At 39.8% G+C, this 23,568-nt stretch overlaps 1 protein-coding gene across 1 annotated transcript in view; it reads right to left on the minus strand.

Annotated features, from left to right (window-relative positions):
* Positions 1-23,568, minus strand: part of KLF12 (KLF transcription factor 12) — a 439,404-nt gene that overhangs the window by 269,174 nt on the left and 146,662 nt on the right. Inside the window, 1 exon segment of the mRNA XM_070380584.1 lies at positions 17,024-17,113. Coding sequence (XP_070236685.1) covers positions 17,024-17,113 — 90 coding nt within the window.

A 23,568-nucleotide genomic window follows, 5' to 3' on the forward strand; every position in this document is an offset into this window, starting at 1 on the left:
TTGGAACTTGGAAGATAACCATGATTTCAACAAATTATGGGGACAGAGAGGGTATTAGGTTGAAGCATCAGCTAGCAGCAAATGGGCATCAACTCCTTTATCTTCCCTGAAACAAAGGAAACAGTGACAGACTTTATTTTCTTGGGACCCAAAATCACTGCAGACAGTAACTGCAGCCATGAAGTTAAAGATGCTTCCTCCTTGGAAGAAAAGCTATGACAAACCTAGACAGCATGTTAAAAAGCAGAGACATTACTTTGCCTACAAAGGTCTGTATAGTCAAAGGTATGGTTTTTCCAGTAGTCAGGTGTGAGAGTTGGACAACAAAAAGGCTGAGCTTCATTGATGCTTTTGAACTGTGGTGCTGGAAAAGACTCTTGGGAGTCCCTTGGACAGCAAGGAGATCAAACCAGTCAATCTTAAAGGATATCAACCCTGAATATTCACTGGAAGGACTGATGCTGAAGCTGAAGCTTCAATCCTTTCGTCAACCTGATACAAAAAGCCGACTCACTGGAAAAGGCCCTGATGCTGGGAAAGACTGGAGCCAGGATGAGAGGGGACGACAGAGGACGAGATGGTTGGATGGCATCACTGACTCAGTGGACATGAGTTTGAGCAAGCTCCAGGAGACAGTAAAGGACAGGGAAGCTGGCATGCTGCAGTCCATGGGGTTGCAAAGAGTCCAGTAAGACTGAGCAACTGAACAACAACAATTATAATCCTCATTTTACAGATGAAGAAAATAAGACAGAGATTGAGTAGTTTGCTTTGGTCACAGAAAAAAATGTTAGAGACAGGACATAAGCATACCCAGTCTGGCTCCAGAGTCCACACACTTCACCACAGAGACTCACTGAGGCAAGTCCTAATACACTTAAGCTGGAAAATGAGTAAAGCTCACTGTATCAGCTATAAACAGCATCTACTCTGAGTAGTTTCAGTAGTGAAAGCTACTGGTAAAGTGAAGTGAAAGTCTCTGTCATGTCCGACTCTTTGCGATACAGTCCATGGAATTCTCCAGGTCAAATACTGCAGTGGGTAGTCTTTCCCTTCTCCAGAGGATCTCCCCAACTCAGGGATCGAACCCAGGTATCCCACATTGCAGGTGGATTCTTTACCAACTCAACTATCAGATAAGCCCAACTCTTTGCGACCCCATGGACTGTAACCTGCCTGGTTCTTCTGTCCATGGAATTCTCCAGGCAAGAATACTGGAGTGGGTAGCCTATCCCTTCTCCAGGAGATCTTCCCAACCCAAGAATCCAACTGGGGTCTCCTGCATTGTAGGCAGATTCTTTACCAGCTGAGCTACCAGAACTATATATTTTTTTTAAATGTAAGTTCATTTTTTAAAAAACTAAAAAGTTTGTATTGGGTTGGCATCACTGATTCGATGGACGTGAGGCTGAGTGAACTCCGGGAGTTGGTAATGGACAGGGAGGCCTGGCGTGCTGCGATTCTGGGGTCACGAAGAGTCGGACACAACTGAGCAACTGAACTGAACTGAACTGATAGGCTATTAATGATGTTGTGACAGTCTGAAATGAACAGCGAAGGGACTCAGCCACATGTATACATGTATCCATTCTCCCCCAAATTCCCCTCCCATCCGGGCTACCACACAGCATTGAGCAGAATTCTCTGTGCTACACAGTAGGTCCTTGTTAGTTCAGAAAATCTGGCAGGTCAATGAACTAGGCTTACATTCTAAAGGAACATACATAGTTAAGAGGAAAAATAAACCACATCCCAGGTCTCTCCCAGTGAAAATTTGACAACTACCATCCTCTAGCATCCAATGCCAGAAAGTCTGTCACATCAACCCCAAAAGCCAGGAAGTTCTTGCCACTGCATTCACCCAAAAGACAGCCTGGCCTGCACTGTCCATTCTACATCTGTCTACAGGTTGGTGCAGCTCACTGGCCAAAGTCCTATTAACTGCAAGAGAGTCTAGGAATTGCAAGGTGTTATGGTTTCCTTTTTCCTCGTTGTAAAAGATTCTATAAGGGGAACTGAAATCATGATATGGGAAGTTAACAGAAAGTCAAGATGATAAACACAAGATGTCAGGCGATTGCAAAGGGCCACTACACACAATGATCATTCGCAAATAATGCCAGCTACATAAAGGAAGGTCGCATCATGTAGGTGTAACTTCATTGCATGTGGGAACAATTTACTCTTTTCTAACAAAGGCCCTAGGTCTCTTATAATGGCAAGGTGTTGTGCAAGGCATAAAGATGATAATTCAGGTAATTCAAAAACTAATAATATCAATTACTTGGTGACTTTTTCCCCAACAATTTCAGACTGCTATATAGTATAATGATATGTATCATTTTTCCTATAAGAAAAAGCAAAAGATATTAACAAAACAGGCCACATTATGTATCATGTACTATTTTTGTCTCTTATACTTAGTTCTGGAGAAGGCAATGGCACCCCACTCCAGTACTCTTGCCTGGAAAATCCCATGAACGGAGGAGCCTGGTAGGCTGCAGTCCATGGGGTCGCTAGGAGTCGGACACGACTGAGCAACTTCACTTTCACTTTTCACTTTCATGCATTGGAAAAGGAAATGACAACCCCCTCCAGTGTTCTTGCCTGGAGAATCCCAGGGACGGGGGAGCCTGGTGGGCTGCTGTCTATGGGATCGCACAGAGTCGGACACGACTGAAGCGACTTAGCAGCAGCAAACTTAGTTCTCCTGTACTTCTGTAGAAGAATCACTTTCTAAGACACCTGAAATTTTGAATGGTGGCAACATAATTTTATCTCTGTGGAACATAAGAGTTTGAAATAAAATGCTTTATATAAGTATTCGCTAGAAAAAAGTTAGTTTTGGTTATCAAAACAGAAAGTAATTTTTAAATCATTATTCCTTTAACTATCATGGCCATATATATGTCTGAATAACATTTCAATTGCTTTCCACAGTAATGATTGTTTCTAGTTCTGTATTTTTAAGGAAAGTTAACTACAGACAATGAGATACAGTATTTCTGAGTAAAGTTCAAGAATACAGAACCAAAGACTTATTTTTAAATGCAAATTATGCATAAAGGCAGATATTAATAACACAAAATCAATATGTATTACTTCTATTGTATAAATATAAATTCACAGTACCACTTTTAATTGATAATGGAGTCACATGAAACAAAGTAACTCTAGAGCATCATCAATGTTCAGTTTTTCCAAAATCCATGTGAATAAATGAACATCTATTTTATACATATACAAATTATTTTACATGATAAAATTAAGGAGAAAGTCAAATGAACAACAATCCCAAGAGCAGTTGCTTCTTACATTAATTACTTAATACATAAGGTACTATGTTAAGGATGATATATATAGTTTCATTATCCTAGCTGAATTCTACACCCTTTACTATCCCTGAATTTAAATATATAGGAAAATGTTCCCCATCCTTCTCAGAAACATTCCCGTCAATCAAAAGCACTGCACAGAAATGTGAATATACCCCAAGGACAACAACCCAAAGAGGACAAAGACAAAATTTCCACTTTTATGTATTTACGTAACGTTGATGTGGAAATCAGAAGTCACCATGGCAAATAAAATTTGGTGGGAGGGAAATGAGAGCAAGGTGAATGGAAAGCAATAATGTCTCTCTATATATTTTATGACTTGATATAATAGGCATTAAGGGTTTTACCATGTAATTGATATTTATTTACCATATTAATAATTATGTGTAGGAAAATCATGTTCCTTTGCAAAATAGTTGCCAGTAGAAGAATCAAGACATTTTCAGCAAGACAAAAGCTTTTAGTGAGTACAAGATTGACTGAGGGAAAAATTTATGATCTTGTACATGAATAGGTTATACACATGGGCCTAAAAGTGAATTCCAGACAGTCAGCTCCCTAAAATGTACCAACTGGCTTTGCACTATTCATAGAAAATGCTTTACTCCAAACAATTTACCTCTTTCTTTTCTTCAGCAAATATCACAATACATTGATTTTCTTTTAATGTTTTTAAAAAGTTTTTTATCTTTTGACTGTGCCATGTGGTATGTGAGATTTCAGCTCCTTGACAAGGAATGCAACCTGCATCCCCTGCACTGGAAGCACAGAGATTCAACTACTGTCCCACCAGGGAAGTCCCTGATGAATCATTTTTAAAGGGGTTCAATACTTTGTATGACGTGAATCTTTATATGACGTGAAAAACTTGAAGTGACCCAGGAGATTTATTCTACTACCCTGTTATAACTGACTTAGCCAAGGGAGGTTTGAGGTTTTAAACCCACAGCTGCATTAATTTCTTTCAAGTTGAAAGTAAAAAATATATAACCTAGGTCAAAAAAAAAATTTAAGAACAGTATATTCTTTATCTTAATTTTAAAGAACAATAAGAATGTCTTGTTTAGTAGACATAGGCTTTAAGACTATATCAATCATCATCTGCATGCCTTTATTGAAAAGACATACTTAGTTAGAGTATAACAATGAAATTGCAAAGTTGGAAACAGAATTGGTCATGGAGACTATGAGTCACTTGAACATAACAGCTCATTTATGATTGACAAGAAGTACGTATTTCTTAATTAAGAAAATTTTCTGACAAAATGCCCTTAAGACAAGAAAATGGACTGACCAGCAGATCATAAAGACATATTTTCCCACAAGCCACAGACACAACCATTCAGCAGCATGTGAAACTGATCAAACCTGCCACCAGGTTGAATGTGCCTTGGTAGCAAAGCATAGATTTTCCTCAGTGATGACACTGACATAATTTGTAAAGCAATAAAAAAAAAAAAAAAAAGGCAATTGCTAACATCCCTATGTTGTTACTTATTTATGAAATTCTGCGTTCTCAAAATACCAGGACTAAGAGACAGAGTTTTCAAGAAGGTGAATCTAATACGTGCTGTCAGCTCTGCTCAATATCTTGATTTCTGAAATTGATACACACAGTGAAACAAAATTTTTCCACTGTGATGAGCAGGGAATATTTTTGCACGTTTTACCAATGATAAAATTGTTGAAACCATTATATTAAAACATACATTATGCAGTAAAATATTTTTAATCCTCTCCTCTACTACAACCTCACCAAAGTGAAAGTGAAAGTCACTGAGCCCTCTCTGACTCTTTGCAACCCCATGGACTATACAGTCCATGGAATTCTCCAGGCCAGAATACTGGAACGGGTAGCCTTTTCCTTCTCCAGGGGATCTTCCCAACCCAGAGATCAAACCCAAATCTCCCACATTGCAGGCAGATTCTTTACCAATTGAGGCACCAGGGAAGCCCAAAAATACTGGAGTGGGGAGCACATTCCTTCTCCAGTGGATCTTCCTGACCCAGGAATTGAATGGGGGTTGCCTGCATTGCAGGCAGATTCTTTATCAGCTGAGCTAAGGCTAGAGAGAGATTCCAAGAGTTTATATTTATTTCAGGCTACTGTGTACAATGGTCACAGAACTTCTACTGGTGAATGTACATTTATTGGGGTACTGAATTAAAACTTTTCATAAGATCTGCTAAAATTTTTCTTAAACATTAATATTGTACTAGAAATTATCTGAACTCAGATAATATGAAATATGATTACTAGTTATAAAACTAAGACAGCTTGCAATAGTGAAAAGATTCAGATTCAAAATACATAAACTCCAAGTACATCCCTTTTACTCACTGGTGGTATCTCTGACGCAAGCTATGTCTGCAATTTTATTTACTAATAGGGATAATGCTATATCGACTCAAGGGTTTACTATGGTAAAAAAACAATTTTGGCTGTCAGGCCCTCTAAAAACTGACTTTCTTACCATTATGAAATGTTCTATTTTACCTCTGGTTTCTAAGTCTATTTTATCTAATATAAATATGAGCACCATGTCTGTTTTGTGATTTGGTGTATATATACATGATACATCTTTTCCTATCCTTTTACTTCTTGTTTAAAAGAAGGTCTATTACAAAATTATTAACTCCTAAAAGAAAACATCTCACATGCTAGTAAAATAATGCTCAAAATTCTCCAAGTCAGGTTTCAGCAATATGTGAACCAAAACTTCCAGATGTTCAAGCTGGATTTAGAAAAGGCAGAGGAATCAGAGATCAAATTGGCAATATCCCTGGATCACTGAAAAAGCAAGGAAGTTCCAGAAAAACATCTATTTCTGCTTTATTGATTATGCCAAAGCCTTTGACTGTGTGGATCAGAATAAACTGTGGAAAATTCTGAAACAGATGGGAATACCAGACCACCTGATCTGCCTCCTGAGAAATCTTTATTTAGGTCAGGAAGCAACAGTTAGAACTGGACATGGAACAACAGACTAGTTCCAAATAGGAAAAGGAGTATGTCAAGGTTATATATTGTCACCCTGCTTATTTAACTTATATGCAGAGTATATGATGAGAAACGCTGGACTGGATGAAGCACAAACTGGAATCAAGATTGCCGGGAGAAATATCAGTAACTTCAGATATGCAGATGACACCACCCTTATGGCAGAAAGTGAAGAGGAACTAAAGCGCCTCTTGATGAAAGTGAAAGAGGAGAGTGAAAAAGTTGGCTTAAAGCTCAACATTCAGAAAACTAAGATCATGGCATCTGGTCCCATCACTTGATGGCAAACAAATGGGAAACAGTGGAAACAGTGTCAGACTTTATTTTTCTGGGCTCCAAAACCACTGCAGATGGTGACTGCAGCCATGAAATTAAAAGACGTAACCTACTCTTTGGAAGGAAAGTTATGACCAACCTAGACAGCATATTCAAAAGCAAAGACATTACTTTGCCAACAAAGGTCCGTCTAGTCAAGGCTATGGTTTTTCCTGTGGTCATGTATGGATGTGAGAGTTGGACTATAAAGAAAGCTGAGCACCAAAGAATTGATGCTTTTGAACTGTTGTGTTGGAGAAGACTCTTGAGAGTCCCTTGGACTGCAAGGAGATCCAACCAGTCCATCCTAAAGGAGATCAGTCCTAGGTGTTCATTGGAAGGACTGATGTTGAAGCTGAAACTCCAGTACTTTGGCCACCTGATGCGAACAGCTGACTCATTTGAAAAGACCCTAATGCTGGGAAAGATTCAAGGCGAGAGGAGAAGGGGATGACAGAGGATGAGATGGTTGGATGGCATCACTGACTCAATGGACATAAGTTTGGGGGGAGTTGGTGATAGACTGCGGGAGTTGGTGATAGACAGGGAGGCCTGTTGTGCTGCGATCCAAGGGGTTACAAAGAGTCGGATACAACTGAGCAACTGAACTGAACTGAAAAACACTCTGAAGTATAACAGGTTTTATTTCAAGGCAATGTGATCATGCCTTTTATTTTATTCTTGGTTTTGTATACACAGTTTTCAATGATGAAAATGTTTTCAGATGTAAGAGTTCCATTTCTGATCTGTGATCCACAGGACTGAGATGACTGAACTAATAAAACTGACCCTTGAACAATATATGTCCTCTTATGCACGAATTGTTTCAACAGTAGATACTACACGGTCCACATTGGTTGAGGCTTCCTTTATAGCTCAGTCAGTAAAGAATCTGCCTGCAATGTAGGAGACCCAGGTTCGATTCCTAGGTCCGGAAGATCCTGTGGAGAAGGAAATAGCAACCCACTCCAGTATTTGTGCCTGGAAAATCCCATACACAGAGGAACCTGGCAGGCTACAGTCCAAGGGGTTGTAAGAGTCAGACATGACTTAGTGACTAAACCACCACCAGCTTGGTTAAATCTGTGGATGTGGAACACAAATATGGAGGAACCTTGAAAATGGAGAGCTGAATATAAACTATACTAATATATCCAACTAGCACAGAGGGTTGATACTCCTAACCTTTACATGTTTCTCAATTGGAACCTCACTTTTCATATACAACTTAGTTCTCTAGTCAGAAGAAGAGTTTTGTCAAAGCCAACATTCGCTTAAGAAGTAGCCATTGTAAATAAATATAGGACCATTTATTAACACATAGTAACTTTGAAAAACTCACTTTCCATTTGAAGTACCTAAAGCAATTTCTGCTTAATTTCTTCTTTAGCCATTGAGTTTCGTAATCCATACTAGCTCTTCCAAGAACTGTTCCACTTGTGGCCATCCTGGATGAATCACAAGTTGAAATCAAAACTTCCAAGTATCAATAACCTCAGATATGCAGATGACACCACCCTTATGGCAGAAAGTAAAGATCTAGAGCCTCTTGATGAAAGTGAAAGAGGAGAGTGAAAAAGCTGGTTTAAAACTCAACATTCAAAAAACTAAGACCATGGCATCGGTCCCATCACTTCACGGCAAATAGATGGAGAAACAAATGAAACAGTGACAGACTTTATTTTCTTGGGCTCCAAAATCACTGCAGATGGTGACTGCAGCCATGAAATTAAAAGATGCTTGCTACTTGGAAGAAAAGCTATGACAAACCTAGACAATATATTAAAAAGCAGAGACATTACTTTGTCGACAAAGGTCCATCTAATCAAAGCTGTGGTTTTTCCAGTAGATATGTATGGATGTGAGAGTTGGAACACAGAGAAAGCTGAGCACTAAAGATTTGATGCTTTTGAACTGTGGTGTTGGAGAAGACTCTTGAGAGTCCCTTGGACAGTGAGGAGATCAAAACAGTCAATCTTAAAGGAAATCAGTCCTGAATAATCATTGGAAGGACTGATGCTGTGCTCTGATACTCTGGCCACCTAATGTGAAGAACTGACTCATTGGAAAAGACCCTGATGCTGGGAAAGATTGAAGGCAGAAGAAGGAGACAATAGAGGATGAGATGGTTGGATGGCATCACTGACTCGATGGACATGAGTTTGTACAAGCTCCAGGAGTTGGTGATGGACAGGGAAGCCTGGTGTGCTGCAGCCCACAGGGTTGCAATAGTTGGACACGAATAAGCACCTGAACTGAACTGAACTGCCATCCTGGTTCTTTCCTTGCCATCCCCTCCACACAGGCAGATCACTACTTAGCCAAACCCTTAAGGGGACCAGTTTAAAGATCCCCAGAGCCCTCTCTCTGTACAGCTACTTCCTTTCTGTTATTGTTTGCTTTAAAATTAGCTGCCTTGACTTCTCCAAATTCCAAACCCTGCCTGCTTACCTCAGTGTGACTATTGGGTCCTCCCTGTTTGCCTCCAAGAGTCAAATCACATCCTTTGTCCTCCCACTGCCAAAGGTTACAGACTGTAACTTCCTGTTGTCCACTAGGTAAGAAAGCATTTCCTATGTTTTGCATAGTTTTCTAATGTTTACAGTAAGAGACTGATACCCACAGCAGTTAATCCTTCACAGTCAAGAAAAAAAGTCCTCCAAGGGCTAAATGAGGTATTTTTGTGAGACACTTAGAGACTATGCGTCAGTTTGTACGTATTAGTACAAGAAAACACACCCAGATATAGAGAAATACACAGCTTATGCTCCAGATTTTTTTTTCCTTACTCTCCCACAATGACTAGTACATGAAGGAGAACATCATCATTCAGAAGCTGAAATATTTCGGAAAGGTTAATTTTCCCCCAATCAAAATTCCCAAAAGATTCAGAGCATGAGTTTGCTTTAAAAATGTGTTCCTTTTTACAAAGCACTGACCCTATGCGGATGCAAATAACGCTTGAAAAGAACAGCACTTCACATTCTCCTCCACTAATGAGACTGCAGTTAGAACCAGTCATCTGTGGATACAGAGAACCATCGCGGCACAGAGGGTCAGGGTGTCTGGATGGCGGGCGAAAAGGAACGAAGCTGAAGGAAAAAGTACATTGCTAATGGGAAAGAGGAGGGCAGAATTATCAACTGCATAGCGCTGCCCAGGGCAGGCCCCGAGGGAAGGGATTAGGCTGCCAGCTATATTTCCCTTGGGTGCTATCTGTAATTACCATCACAGCTCATTGATTTTCAATTCTTTCTATTAATACATTTATTGGCCATTCTGACATTATTAAAAATCAGTCCAACTCTGCTTCTATAGTGGAAGACAGCTCTTCCCTAAAATGTGAGTTTTGTAAGTATAGATATTTTTTTCCTGCTTTTTAAAAAAAAAAGTCTTCTCATATTAGCAATAGCACAGCTTCTGCCTATGTTTTCCTTTGAAGCCAGGTAGTGACATGCAAAGATTTGACTAGAGATCAAAAGATCTCAAGTAGTGGGTCATCAGAGAATATTAAATGATAAGCAAATTCATATGTCTAAGATAATTCTACCAATTTACTATGCTGGCTCCTGTTCCCACAGTAGGGGAGGTAATAATGAGGTGCTGTTGAAGGGTAATACAAGTGGCATTTTTATAATGCTTCCTCGTCTCTTCTGATGAAGTCATTAAAGTAACACTGTCTTACTAAGCCTTGACACACAAATGTATATTAAATCTTTTATGTTAAATTAAACATCGTGGTTTACTGAGGAAAAAGAAGCTAGATGTGATGTTGAGTGTGTGTTCTTTTCCTCTAAAGCCACTGAATTCTAATTTAACTGCCAATCTCTAATCTAGGTTCAACTACAGTGAGGGTCCCTTGGACTGCAGGGAGATCACACCAGTCAATCCTAAAGGAAATCAACCCTGAATATTCATTGGAAGGACTGATGCTGAAGCTTTGGTCACGTTATGCAAAGAGCCGATTCCTCAGAAAAGACCCTGATGCTGGGAACGACTGAGGGCAAGAGGAGAGGGGGGAGACAAGAGGATGAGATGGCTGGATGGCATCTTTGATGACATCAACGGACACGAGTTTGAGCAAACTCCGGGACATACTGAAGGACAGGGAAGCTGGCACGCTGCAGTCCGTGGGATCACAAAGAGTTGGACACGACTTAGCAACTAAACAGCAACAACAACACTTGCACCTGTTTTCATTTATTAAACCTAAGGACTGGGGGCTTTTCCAGAAAGGCACCTGTCTCCAAATCCTCTCAATTCTAAAGTATGACACTGGTTCCCACTTACAACGAACAGCATCTGCATTGATCACTCTTGGCTGAGCCCTGCCAATCAACTCCTTGTGCTGGGAGGATGAAGACTAACAGGAGACATGAAGCATGAGCTCTGCTCTGAAGGAAGCGGCAACTCAGTCACCTTAATGGCACCAGTCGGTCCTCTGTGACACAGAACTTCCTTCAACACCTTGTTATGGATGTCCTGAAGAAGGGTTTACAAAAGCTACTCCAGAGAAAAGACCATCGTTCTCTTTTGTCTTAACTCTAAACTTAGGGCACTCAGGGATCTCTGGTCCAACCAGGGCTGATGTTCTCTGGTAGGAAACCATGGAGGATACAATGGAATGTATCTCTCCTCTGCTGCCATACCTGTCCCCTTCCTGGCTCCCGGTCTGTGGTACGTATAAAATAGATATGAAAGCCTACTGTTAGCACAGGGAACTCGGTGCTCTGCAGTGACCTAAATGGGAAGGAAATCCAAAATAGAGGGGGTATATATGTGTACGTATAGCTGAATCACTTTGCTGTATAGTAGAAATGAACACAGCACTGTAAAGCAAATATACTCTTTTTTTTTTTTTTTTTAATGGGCAGAACATTCAATCTCCTCCTCTCTCTCAGCCACACTCTTACCACTACCCTCTGCCTACCAGCCCCCTGGTCAGAACTGCACCTGCCTGGAAAAGAGGAGAGAGAGGAGGAGAAATCAAGGGCTCCAACATGCTTGTGACTGGAACAGGGACTCTGCTCCACCCCCGTGGAAGACTCTTCAGGTCTTAGAACAAGAAGAATGAAGGTGTCTGAATGAGAAGTGATTCCTGCCTGTCCCCCTCTGACACCTATGCACCTACTATGTATCTATCATATTTTCATTGAGAGCTTTTTAAAAAATTATACTTTAAAGAATTTCAAACCTATATACAATCAGAAGAAGAGTTAAACAATCCCCCTGGTACCCACTGCCCAGCTTCACTAATGATGAAATCATGACCACTCTTATTACATCTCTGTCTCCACTCATCCACTCTCCCATTTTTGTTTTGCAGCAATTCCCAGCTGTTGAATCATTTCATCTGTAAAAACTTCAACAACTATCTTTAAAGTATGTGAACCCAAGAGTTCCTTTTTTAAAAATTATGGTCAAATACCATTATCACACCAAATGGTGGTATCATTTTTATCTTAAAATAATAATTGATTTCTGCATTCATTCTGTATTTCTACAAGATAAAATCTGATAAGAATTTGAAACATTTTTCCAAACATGCTTGAATAGAAATTAAAATAAAAAAGAATGCTTCTGATTTGAGATTTACCTTAAATCCTCTCTAAGGATTATAAACTAAGGCAGATGTTGAACTCTCTACTCAATAACGATGAGAACTGCAGAAATGGAAAGTGAAGCAATGGGGCCCTTTCTAATTCTGTTTTTACACAAAAGGAGAACATTCCGTGAGCAGCCACCGCATGTGGGCAGGCTCCTTCCTGTGAGGCTAGACGGTCTGCTTCACTTCCCAGGTGAGGGGGACTGGGTGGACAGAGACGGGAGACCAAAAGGGCCCACAGAGCAGGCCCCTGGCTAAGGAAGCATCTGAACTCAGGCCTATCTCACCGTAAAGTCAGCACATTTCTGTTTTCATATACAGGCATTTTCATCTCAGTATCACTTTTAGACTCATAATTGAAAATGCTTTCTCTCATTCCTGCCTGAAATGCAGGAGACCAGGGTTCGATCCCTGGGTAAGGAAAATCCTCTGGAGAAGGAAATGGCAACCCACACCAGTATTCTTGCCCGGAGAATCCCATGGACAGAGGAGCCTGTCGGACTACAGTCCATGGGGTTGCAAAGAATTGGATACCACTGAGCAACTAAGTTTCACTTTCACTCCATGCCTGTTACCAAAATTAAAGACAGTCCGGCTGAATTTGGAAGGCCTCATCTCAACACCCCCACTGCACAGATGAAGACACAGAGGCCTGGAGGTAGGCAGTTCCTTGCCAATGCCATTCCAGCTGGGGAGCTGCAGGGCCACGAATAAAATCACGTTTTATGTCTTTGAGGTGGTGCCCGTTCTCTGTACACAGGCTTATCTCTGGGTGTAATAGTTCCAGAATTCCTCTTTCTGCTTTAGTCCTGGGCTCAGTAACATGTTAGAATATTCAAAGGCTGACAGCATTTGGGAAGCTCTTGTCCCAGAAGAACACAAGCACCAAAGGTCACAGACAAAGTCACCCTACATTCCACGTTGGGCCCCTGGAGTGTATCACAGGAGCACGTGACCTTGCCATGGACCACACAGCAGCATGCGCTGTACTACCGATGAGCCTGGAAAAAACTGAAGTCCCATTTCAGGAGACTGGAATAATGAGCAACTTCAATACAACTAACCACTGTCCTGGTGGCTCAGATGGCAAAGAATCTGTCTGCAATGGAGGAGACCTGGGTTCAACCCCTGGGTCGGGAAGATCCGCTGGAGAAGGGCCTGGCTACCCACTCCAGTATTCTTGCCTGGAGAATCCCCATGGACAGAGGAGCCTGGCGGGCTAAAGACCAGAGGGTCACGAAGAGTCAGACAGACTGAGCAACTACTACTTTCACTATCAAGAGGGTTCCAAACAGAAGGGGACACGCAGAAGTGGTTTCAATGAGCCGCCCTTATCTATCCGGTTAACATGGCTGCAAGACGGAGACTGTCACCAATGGCAATCTCTTATTTTCAGTGCTTATCTTTATGCTCACAACAACCTTACGAGGTAGACGGAGCAGGTTCATAACTAGCTGTTGACTGATTTCATATTTTGCATATGCCAGTTAAAATGCCTGGACGAGCTGCATAGAACATGTATTTACCAAGTACCAGGAACTACAAGAAAAAGGCAGAAAATAGTTCTTGCTCTTTAAGGGCTTACAATCTAATTGAAGAGATGGGACCACATACACGCATCATAAAACTATTAAGGAGATGAGGCAAGGCAGCCAGAACTTTTCCCAGAGTAAACTGAGTGGCCAACCGTGGCCTGTTCCACAATCTTTCTTTAAGCTCTAAAATGAGCTCATCCGGCCCTGAATTCCTTGAAGGGGTGGGAGCACATACAGAGACCAGCTGACAGCTGGAGACCTAAGGGACTATTTATAGCAAGAAAGAGAGAAGGAACAGATGCCTCCATAGTGCCCTGAGACAGGAGGTCCATGTACAGTAGCAGATCTTACCATGCTGCCTACAATCTGAAAGGCAGGTTCACTTTCCTTGTCCTAAACACTGATGGAAAAGTCTTAAAACTAGGTTTCCTGAGTGATTACAGAAACCCACCAACACACCAGCTTCAGCCTTTCCATTCACTGCTGTGATGCACAGGCACATTTCTATAATTTTGTTCACTGTAACATCTCATTTTCAAAAGCCCATAATCATATACATGATGATTTTAATTTCACTAATATATTTACATTTTCTTACGAAGAATCAAACTTCAACCAGACTTTAATACTCAATAAGGAAAGAGTTCTGTAACATGGAAATCATGTTTAGAATCTAGCACTCCTTATCTTAAAATAGTTCTGAGATTCTGAAATTCCACATTATTATCACCCATCCTATCATCCTCAATGAGATACTTCAGTAAAGGAACCAAAATTAAAGTTCACTAAAATTGCTGATTTGATCTCTTTAAAGAAGAGCTGACTTGCTGCTGCTATTGCTAAGTCACTTCAGTGGTGTCCGACTCTGTGTGACCCCAGAAACGGCAGCCCACCAGGCTCCCCCTTCCCTGGGATTCTCCAGGCAAGAACACTGGAGTGGGTTGCCATTTAAAAGTATTATAAATAACTAAATACAATTGATTATATTCTAAAAACAATCAATCATAATACAATTCATTAAAATAGCATGGTGTGCTTCTCTTAAAGTTTTACTGTCAAAGAGAATGCAGTTATATCTGCCATGTATTTAAGAAAAGTAAATACACTGCTAAGAAAAAGAATAAATTCAGCTTCTATTCCCCTCCAACATAAAAAATCTAAATTAGGGCTAAAATATCAACATCAGTTCCATTCACAAGGAGGAAAATTGATTTTAATGAATTAAGTAAAACCTAGAACTTACAACTTTTCCTGTCCCTATTTGAGAACCAAAAAATACTTTCTATAAATAATGTGACACGAGTTGCTTATGCATGCTGTAAAACCCCTGGGAATACTGGCTTTTGTTTTGTATGTACCTAAATCTTTCATGCAAGCCTTACTTTAAAATTGAAAAATGATAGTCAAGGAGACACAAGTACCCAGATGTTCTTCGGATTCCCAGGACCGTGACAACAGTGCATTGTCCTGGCTTTGACCAGTAGCCCTGGTAATATTCTAACTGGTTTTCTGTATATACAGCATATGTTGGGGTTTTCTGCCTTCCTTCAACATGTACGACTGGAGCAGATTTGCTGCTATTCAAGTTGAGGAACATATTGTGAAATAAAACCAACATTGTGAAATATACTCTTTTCACTTTTCCATCAGGCTGTCTTCTCCAAATGAGATGTTATGGTTTGTATGTTTTGTTAAACGTAGGGCGTGTGGAAATATATTTTATTAAACTGATGCTAATGCATTTAGATTAAGAAAACAGAACTGGGAAAAGATCAAACACATTCTAACGTGGTTAAGCTAAAACAATAAAGGTAAAAAACTGTTCGGAGGATTTAATTTGCTGAGTGTCAGGCTAGAAAATCCAGGTGAACACAGGACTTTTCCTGAAGGTTTAAAATTAGAAAACAATTATTAATAACTGACATATAGTCTTTTCTTTCGCCATGGCCTTCTGCTTGAATCTCTGGGCATCAGTCATTACATCACATAGAGAACTGTGGGGTTGTATTTCCGGTTGATATACTCCACAATGCTCATTTCAGAGCTCCCCAGTCTACACTGAACATAAAGATGAAATGAAATCCTCTACATGATGGGAGTCTGTTTCAGACACTGGCTTATACAGAAGAGAAATACGTTATGAAATGCCACACAGCCTGGCACACAGTGGTCAAGAATGGGGCGTTACTGGAGGACCCTCAAACACAACCATCAAGATCCTTGCCCTTGACTGTCCTCATTATGAAATCCTTTTGCTACATCAATATCCTAACCTTCTGAACGGGGTCCCAGAAGAACTCATGCACACTGATTTTTTTTAACTGTGAGATATTACTCACACTTAAAATATCTTTTGATTGTTCAATTCTAAAACGTACCTAAGCTTTTGCTTTGATCTTGATTTGAATAAAGGATACATAAATAAGATTAAGATTAAATATTTAACTGATGTCCTTTATTTTTTGGTCATAAGTACTTGCTCTGTAATGCTGGCTTAATAAGATAGGTAGATGGTGCTTTCTCCCTTAAAAACATAAACGGTGGTCAGCCACACATTGTCCTGAGGATGGTTTTTACAAGCGAATCTATTAATATAAATGTTAACAATTATAAAATCACCCACATCCTTATTAAAAAAAAAAAAAAGCTAGCTCTGCTCTTAAAGAGTCTTCATATACTCAGTAGCCATAAACTGTCATTTGGCTATGTTATTGTTCAACAAGCTTTCTTTTGCTTTTATGTGCTTTTCAAACTCACTGACCTAAATTTCATCAACTCTAAGAAAGGGTAAACACAAATGTCAAAAGAGAAGTCCATCGAACAAACGGTAAACCTTCCCCTACTTGTACTCTGCAATTTCCCAACTTGGTCAGAACCCATCTATATTGACATTGAGGTTATAGTCTCATCTTTTTTTTTTTTTTTTTTTAACATTTCCCCTGTGCTCTGGATTGTTACAGCTTTCCAAAACATGAATCCATTTAAATAAAGCCATATGGTCACTATGTCTTCCTAAATTTAGGAAGCTATCTTTCCTAAGTTAGTAATGTTTTGAGGTTGCAAATGGGTAAGAATCACCCACCATCTCAGAGGATTGTTACTCAAGAGACAAAAGCTGAAGCAAGTGAAAAATCAGAAGTGTTCTGCAAATCTCAGAACACTCTGGACATGAATGCCTGCCAGGGTCTGAGAGAAAAGGGGTGGGGCGTCGTCGGAAACTTTCACTTACCCCTTGCTCAGATTCCAAAAGCTCTGTTTTGACTCTGACTGCCGGCATCCCATCAAGCATTAACATTCTGTTCTCGAAGGTGTTGATATTCTGAGAATAAAAAAAGGGAGACAGGGAAATTCAGCTATAAAGCCTTCAATGGAAGACATCTGGTAGAATCTGCCATCATTGTAGCACATTTAGTACTGCTAACCTAATTTTTTAACAATATAGTATAATTAAATGAGAATACCCGCACCACCAATTATCCCCCCATTCTGAACTTTCATTAGAAATAATGACCAAGAACTTGAATTAATCAGTCTGATTCTCTGACCTCTGGGTTGCAGGTCAGATGATAATAAACTGGAGTAAGGAAAGCTTACATTAATTTATATGGGGCTGGAATAATTCATCAAGCTTTTGCAAATAGTGGAAGGAAATGCAAGGCAAGTTTCTTTATTCCTTTAGCTTTGGAGGTTGTACTGCATACAGAAATCCATAAAGAAGAAAACAGATCACAATAATTTATATACTCTCATATTTCTGTCAAAGTCTAAATAATTTTAAAAGCAAGAAACTATAATACTAGACAGTTAATTCTGGTATTGTGGCATACCTGACTCAATGAAAATTTCTACTTATCAACCTCAAAGACCTTCTTCGAAAACAACTAATGTAAGTCTTGGATTAAGAATGAATTCTTAAGCTGAAATCATAATCAAAGAATAAACAACAATTTGTTTTTTATTCTGGTATATGTTTGGCTCCATTTGCCACCTCTTGAAAGGAAAACTTTACTTCTATGTGGTTCAATAGAATTTCCAACAACATTTATAAAAAGATTAAATCAAGGTTATCTTTGACTAATTTCCACGACTTTGGGGATTTTCTGAAGTCAATAACCTAGGAAGGGAGTCATAAAGCCACACATCAGTGTTTGCTTCAGGCCAAAATCAGGCTCAGGTTTTAAAATATGTTGAGAATGCCAACTTTACTCTCAAATACTGACTAAATCCAGAAATTAAAATCACTAAGTTTGACTGAATTTTTAGGATAGCTTCTTTGCTCGGTTATAGAATGTAATCATGACACTTTAGTGGTCTTACTAAAAGAAAAAAGACATTTTCTAAATGTTTGCCTACATGGTGACAAAGGTTAAAATCACTTCTAAACCATCAAGTTTTCCCCATTCATAGAGTTGCTTTTCTCCCCAGCAGACAGTTGAATAAAAACTCCCACTTCAACACATCATAAATTAAATGCTTTTATTACCAAATAATACCAACAGAGTGCAGCATGGTGAAGCTCTAATTATTTCTCCCATTTCTTGACTCTCTTTTTTGTTTAACAAAAATACTCTAAGAAATAAAATGTATGGGGCCACTCATGACAAATATTTGCTCAGAGAAACCAACAGCAAGAAAAAGCAAATTTACACTAAAGCTAACTAATGAGCATTCAGAAATTCCATGCTACCTAGTTTGTTAGGGAATAAAAAGAAAATTACTGTCATGTTCCTCTCTTAGAAAAGTACAATATTATTAACACTGATAGGATACTTTTTTTAATGTTTGCTTTTGATTTGTCTTGGAGGGATTTTCACACCCTCATGGCTTAGAATAGGAGGAAATCTGGTGTTAACTGGTGAGCTCAGTGCATTTGTTCCAAGCTTAAAATCCTTTCAGGGAGACTGATGGATTGCTTACACATCAGGCATGGATCTCAAATCCCAATGGGGCACTTGCTTCCATGGTTGGAAGCGGCCAGCTGGGCTTGCCCCATCTCAGCCTCAGGGAAGCCTAGGAAGGAGGTACCCAACCCTCAAGTGCCCAGTCCTTCACAGCAGCCAGGAATTCGCCCTAACAAAGCCTCTGGGAGGCTGTTTGGTTGGTAGACAATGAAGGATGAGTTGATATAGTTTCCTACCCTGGAGGAGGTCTTGCCCAGGTGGAAAGAGAAGAAGATGCCTTGCAAAGAAAGGGGAAAGACAAAGAACGATTCTGGAAAGGCAGGTTTAATGAACTGTTAGAAACTGATTAGAGACTAATGTCCCTTTTAGTGCTTTATACCAATTTACAGCTGATATACTTCAGCTGTTTTCCTGGCTGGCTGTGATCAACTCATTCTTTTTTTTTTTTTTAAAGGCAAGCTAACCAGAGCCTTTGAAGTTAAAAACAGATAAATCATAAAAAGCGGACTGGGTTCATATTCCATTGAATACATTTAAATATCACTGCATCTGCAATATCATTTGTGTTGCTGTTGTTGTACTCAAATAATTCTAGATGTGTTAAAGACACGATTACATGTCAGTTTCATGTAAAAGTCAACAAAAATCCAATATGTTTTCCAAAAAAAATTTCTTTTTAAATAAAGTTTGCCCTGCAAATATTTCTCTTCCCCTGGTTTTTCCAGGATCAGCCAAAGCACAGCCATAATAAACATCATAAATAACACTGTTCACAGCTAAGGAACCAATCTTTAAGAAACTCTTGCAACTAGTACAGATTCAATGCATACATATGCCTGAAAGTTATACTATACACACGTGAGGGATATTAATCTCTGCATTCATGATTCTAACCTTGTTTAGCATAAAGAGAAACACACATATTTGGTGCATCACACCATATTCCAGACCATCCAACAAGGTGTATGGTTTTTATAAAGCACGTGATAATTTTACAGTATTAAAGAGTATAGTCCTTGGAACAAAACACAATAGATTTCTCTCTCTAAACTAAAATCAGATACATACAGTCTCAACTGACTGCAGACTTTAAATATGTAACAAACTGTAATAATTTGAAATTGCTGTCAAACATATCTTGCCATGATCTTGATCAAAATGCATTTACAGGAGAATCAAATTGCCTGATTGAGGAAAATAAAATTACAGTCAATTTTAGTAACATGGTACTCTTTACGTTGTGACAAACTTTGTGATATTGTACAACCCTATATAATTTATGTGCATGTGTTTATATTCATGCACACATCTATATATCTATGCTACTTATTTCATATGAGTAAACTGTATCAATTAAAGCCAAATTTACCATCAGATTAGCTGGCTGTTGATCAGTTACATGTGCACTGGATCAGAATGGTACTCTGGACATTCGTACTTGCCAAATAAGATATGGGGCTTAGCAGTCCAGCTGATACTAGTTCTCCCAGTCAAAGGCGGTATAAAACAACTGTGCTCAATCCTGGCATCTCATAGTATTCTGAATGGAACATGGAGGAAGGAAAAAAAAAAATGATGCTCACTGATAATCTCCCATGAAAACAGAGAACAAGGATGACTTTCCAAGTCAATACTACAAACTGGAGTGGTAGATTGGAATCCTCCAAATCGCAGAACGCAGATCTCCTCCTCTCCCTCCTCCAGAATATGGGTTATCCAGTTTGCACAATTTAAGTAATAAAGAACAAGCTAGTCAACATTCAATAAATCTAATTTTTAAGCCAAGTTTCCCTTCATAAGCCAAAAATATCTACTGAGATTTGTTGTGATTTCTCAAGATGCAGGACATGTTCATTTAAACATCATGAATCTCCAGTGTCTGGCTAGAGGTACTGAGAAATATGAATTGCCCCCACCCATGCCCAAGTTATATGCAACGGTGATCAAAGGGACATAGTAGCAATTCAGGATGCACGCACCAAATGGGTTGAGGTACGTTCAGAAAAGATTCTGAGGAGTTTATAATGCAAACATGCGTGCGTGTGTGCTAAGTCGCTTCAGTTGTGTACGACTCTTTGAGATCCTAGATTGCAGCCAGCCAAGCTTTTCTGTCCATGAGATTCTCCAGGTAAGAACACTGGAGTGGGCTGCCATGCTCTCCTCCAGCAGATCTTTGCAACTAAGGGATGGAATCCGTGACTCAGGTCTCCTGCACTGGCAGGCAGGTTCTCTACCACTAGCGCCACCTTGGAAGCCCTACTGCAAATACACCAACTGGTGAAAAGCATCACCCTTTGACTACTTTTCTGGGCTTCCCAGGTGGCTCAGAGAGTAAAGAATCTGCCTGCAATGCAAGAAACCTGGGTTCAATCCCTGGGTTGAAAAGATCCCCTAGAGAAGGGAAGAGCTACCCACTCCAGTATTCTGGCCTGGAGAATTCCATGGAGAAAGGAGCCTTGGGGGTACAAGTCCATGGGGTTGCAAAGAGCCAGACATGACTGAGTGACTTTCACTTTCACTTTCTATAAATAGGAAAAGCAAAAGTATCAGATTATAAGGAAATTAGGATTTGCTAAAAAACCACTTCATAGAAAAGTCAATCACCACCCTTTTTGATTCAATTCTAACATAACAACAAAATCAACAATGGTAACAACTTTTTTCAAGCCTTTATGCCATTCAACCAATAGGTCATTTCTTCAGAGAAGACATTAACTGTTTTATCCAACTCCCAAATTTTGGCTGAAATGCAAAAGAATGAGTGAATTTTGCTCTTTGTAAGGATCAACACATCTCAGAGATTAGAATAGTGTCTAGTCAAGGCTTCCATTATCTGCTGTTATGCAACAACAGGTAGTATAAAACAACTATCATTTTACTATTATTAATATCTTGGTAACACACACAATGGGCTTTCCTGGTGGCTCAGCCATTAAGAATCTGCCTGCTGAGACTCAGGGACACAGGTTCAATCCCTGGGTTGGGAAGATCCCCTGGAGGAGGCCATGGCAGCCCAATCCAGAAATCTTGCCTGGAGAATCCCATGGACAGAAGAGCCTGGTGGGCTGCAGTCCATGGGGTCACAAAGAGACACAACTAAGCAACTAAACAACAACAAACAAACAAATAATAACACCTACTATTTGTATATCTACTGTGGATTAGACGCTGTGCTAAGAGATTTGTACTCATTTAGTCCTTATATAGCCTCTGCCTACAATGTGGGAGACCTGGGTTTGATCCCTGGGTCAGGAAGATCCTCTGGAAAAGACAATGGCAACCCACTCCAGTACTCTTGCCTGGAAAACCCCATGGACGGAGGAGCCTGGCAAGCTATAGTCCGTGGTCGCAAAGAGTCGGCCAGGACTGAGCAACTTCACTTTCACTTTCAGTCCTTTATAGTAAATCAAGCAGTAAAGACTCTGTTATCAGAAGATGAGGCATTTGAGACACAATGAGGTTAAACTGTCCAAGGTCACGCAACTAGGAATTGGTGCAGCTTGATTCCAAACCAAATGAGCCTGAGTCCTAGCTAAGCTCCCATCCACTACACTCCTCTCTCCCTCTCCTTCTTATTCCGTCTTTCTCTGTGCGCATATGCTCACAGGCAACCCTCATCAACATGGGAAAAGACACAAGCACCTTACTGAAGGCCCCAAGAGAGGAACTCTTGAATGTCCATCAATGGTTCCTCTCAGGGCTGAGCTGATTCAGTCACTGAACAAATGGGACGTGCAACCTCCAATCACCAGCGAAGTATCAACATTTTGGGGAATAACAATAAGAATTCAAATACATCACTGGTATCAAAGCTATTTCACATTTTCTTCTTTAAATCAATCTTTCAACATATTTACTTGGCTTATTACAATTATACATTCCTATCCTAGAAACATCTCATAATTAATTCAGTCAGTCCCATCCTGAATGTAACATCCAGAAAAATCTATGGTAATCTCATCTGCTACCTGTTTTGAAAATAATCCTATCCTCGATGGATCATTCAATGTTTTCACAATAGTTTCATGTACTTAAGATGATATAGGAACTCCGTCTTCTACCTTTTACATTCCAGAGACATACATTTGGGCCTCACATATAATTTATAATCACCTAAGTATAAAAGCTTATCTTTCTAAGCTCACATAGCCTCAACACTGGTAAATCAATTTTGTAGTGGGCATACACACAATCAGAGTACCTCCAATGGTACAAAATAAACACTAGTTCAAACGTAGACTGCCACTCTGACCCAGACTTTCAGGTTTCATGGCTTTGCAGCATGGCAGAGTGGATGTCACATTAATGACCATATCTGGGACCACTAGAAGTCAAACTACAGACACGCTGGGACTCACAGCTTAAATCCCCTTCAGTGGTTTCAATGATCCATATATACATTCTTCTGAAATATGTGTCTTCAGTCAAAAACAAAACCCTTCCATAATCCCCTCACACTGAAACATGGAACTGTGTCTTTCTTAAGAACTGGTAAAACCACACATGCAATGCAGTAACTTGTATTTTCCTGATAGCAAGAATCCGTGTTTCTATGTTGGGAAAGGGTCGGGAAGATCCCCAGGAGGAGGGGATGGAAACCCCTTCAGTATTATTGCCTGGAGAATCCCATGGGCAGAGGAGCCTGGCTATAGTCCACAGGGTCGCAAAGAGCTGGGCACAGATGAAGCGACTTAGTACACAGCACAAAGTGCTAAATTATTAAATAACAGTTTACACTAAAATTTTTAGAAACATCATCTGAGCACTTAAACTTCCTCCCCAGCATTAATACAAACTGTAATAAAACTTATTTTGTCATTCATGTTCTGAATTATTTGGTCATGAGTTGATAAAATCTCTCCTTAAACATGCA

This window comes from Bos mutus, chromosome 12, assembly GCF_027580195.1.
Source record: "Bos mutus isolate GX-2022 chromosome 12, NWIPB_WYAK_1.1, whole genome shotgun sequence".
NCBI classification, from domain to species: Eukaryota; Metazoa; Chordata; class Mammalia; order Artiodactyla; family Bovidae; genus Bos; species Bos mutus.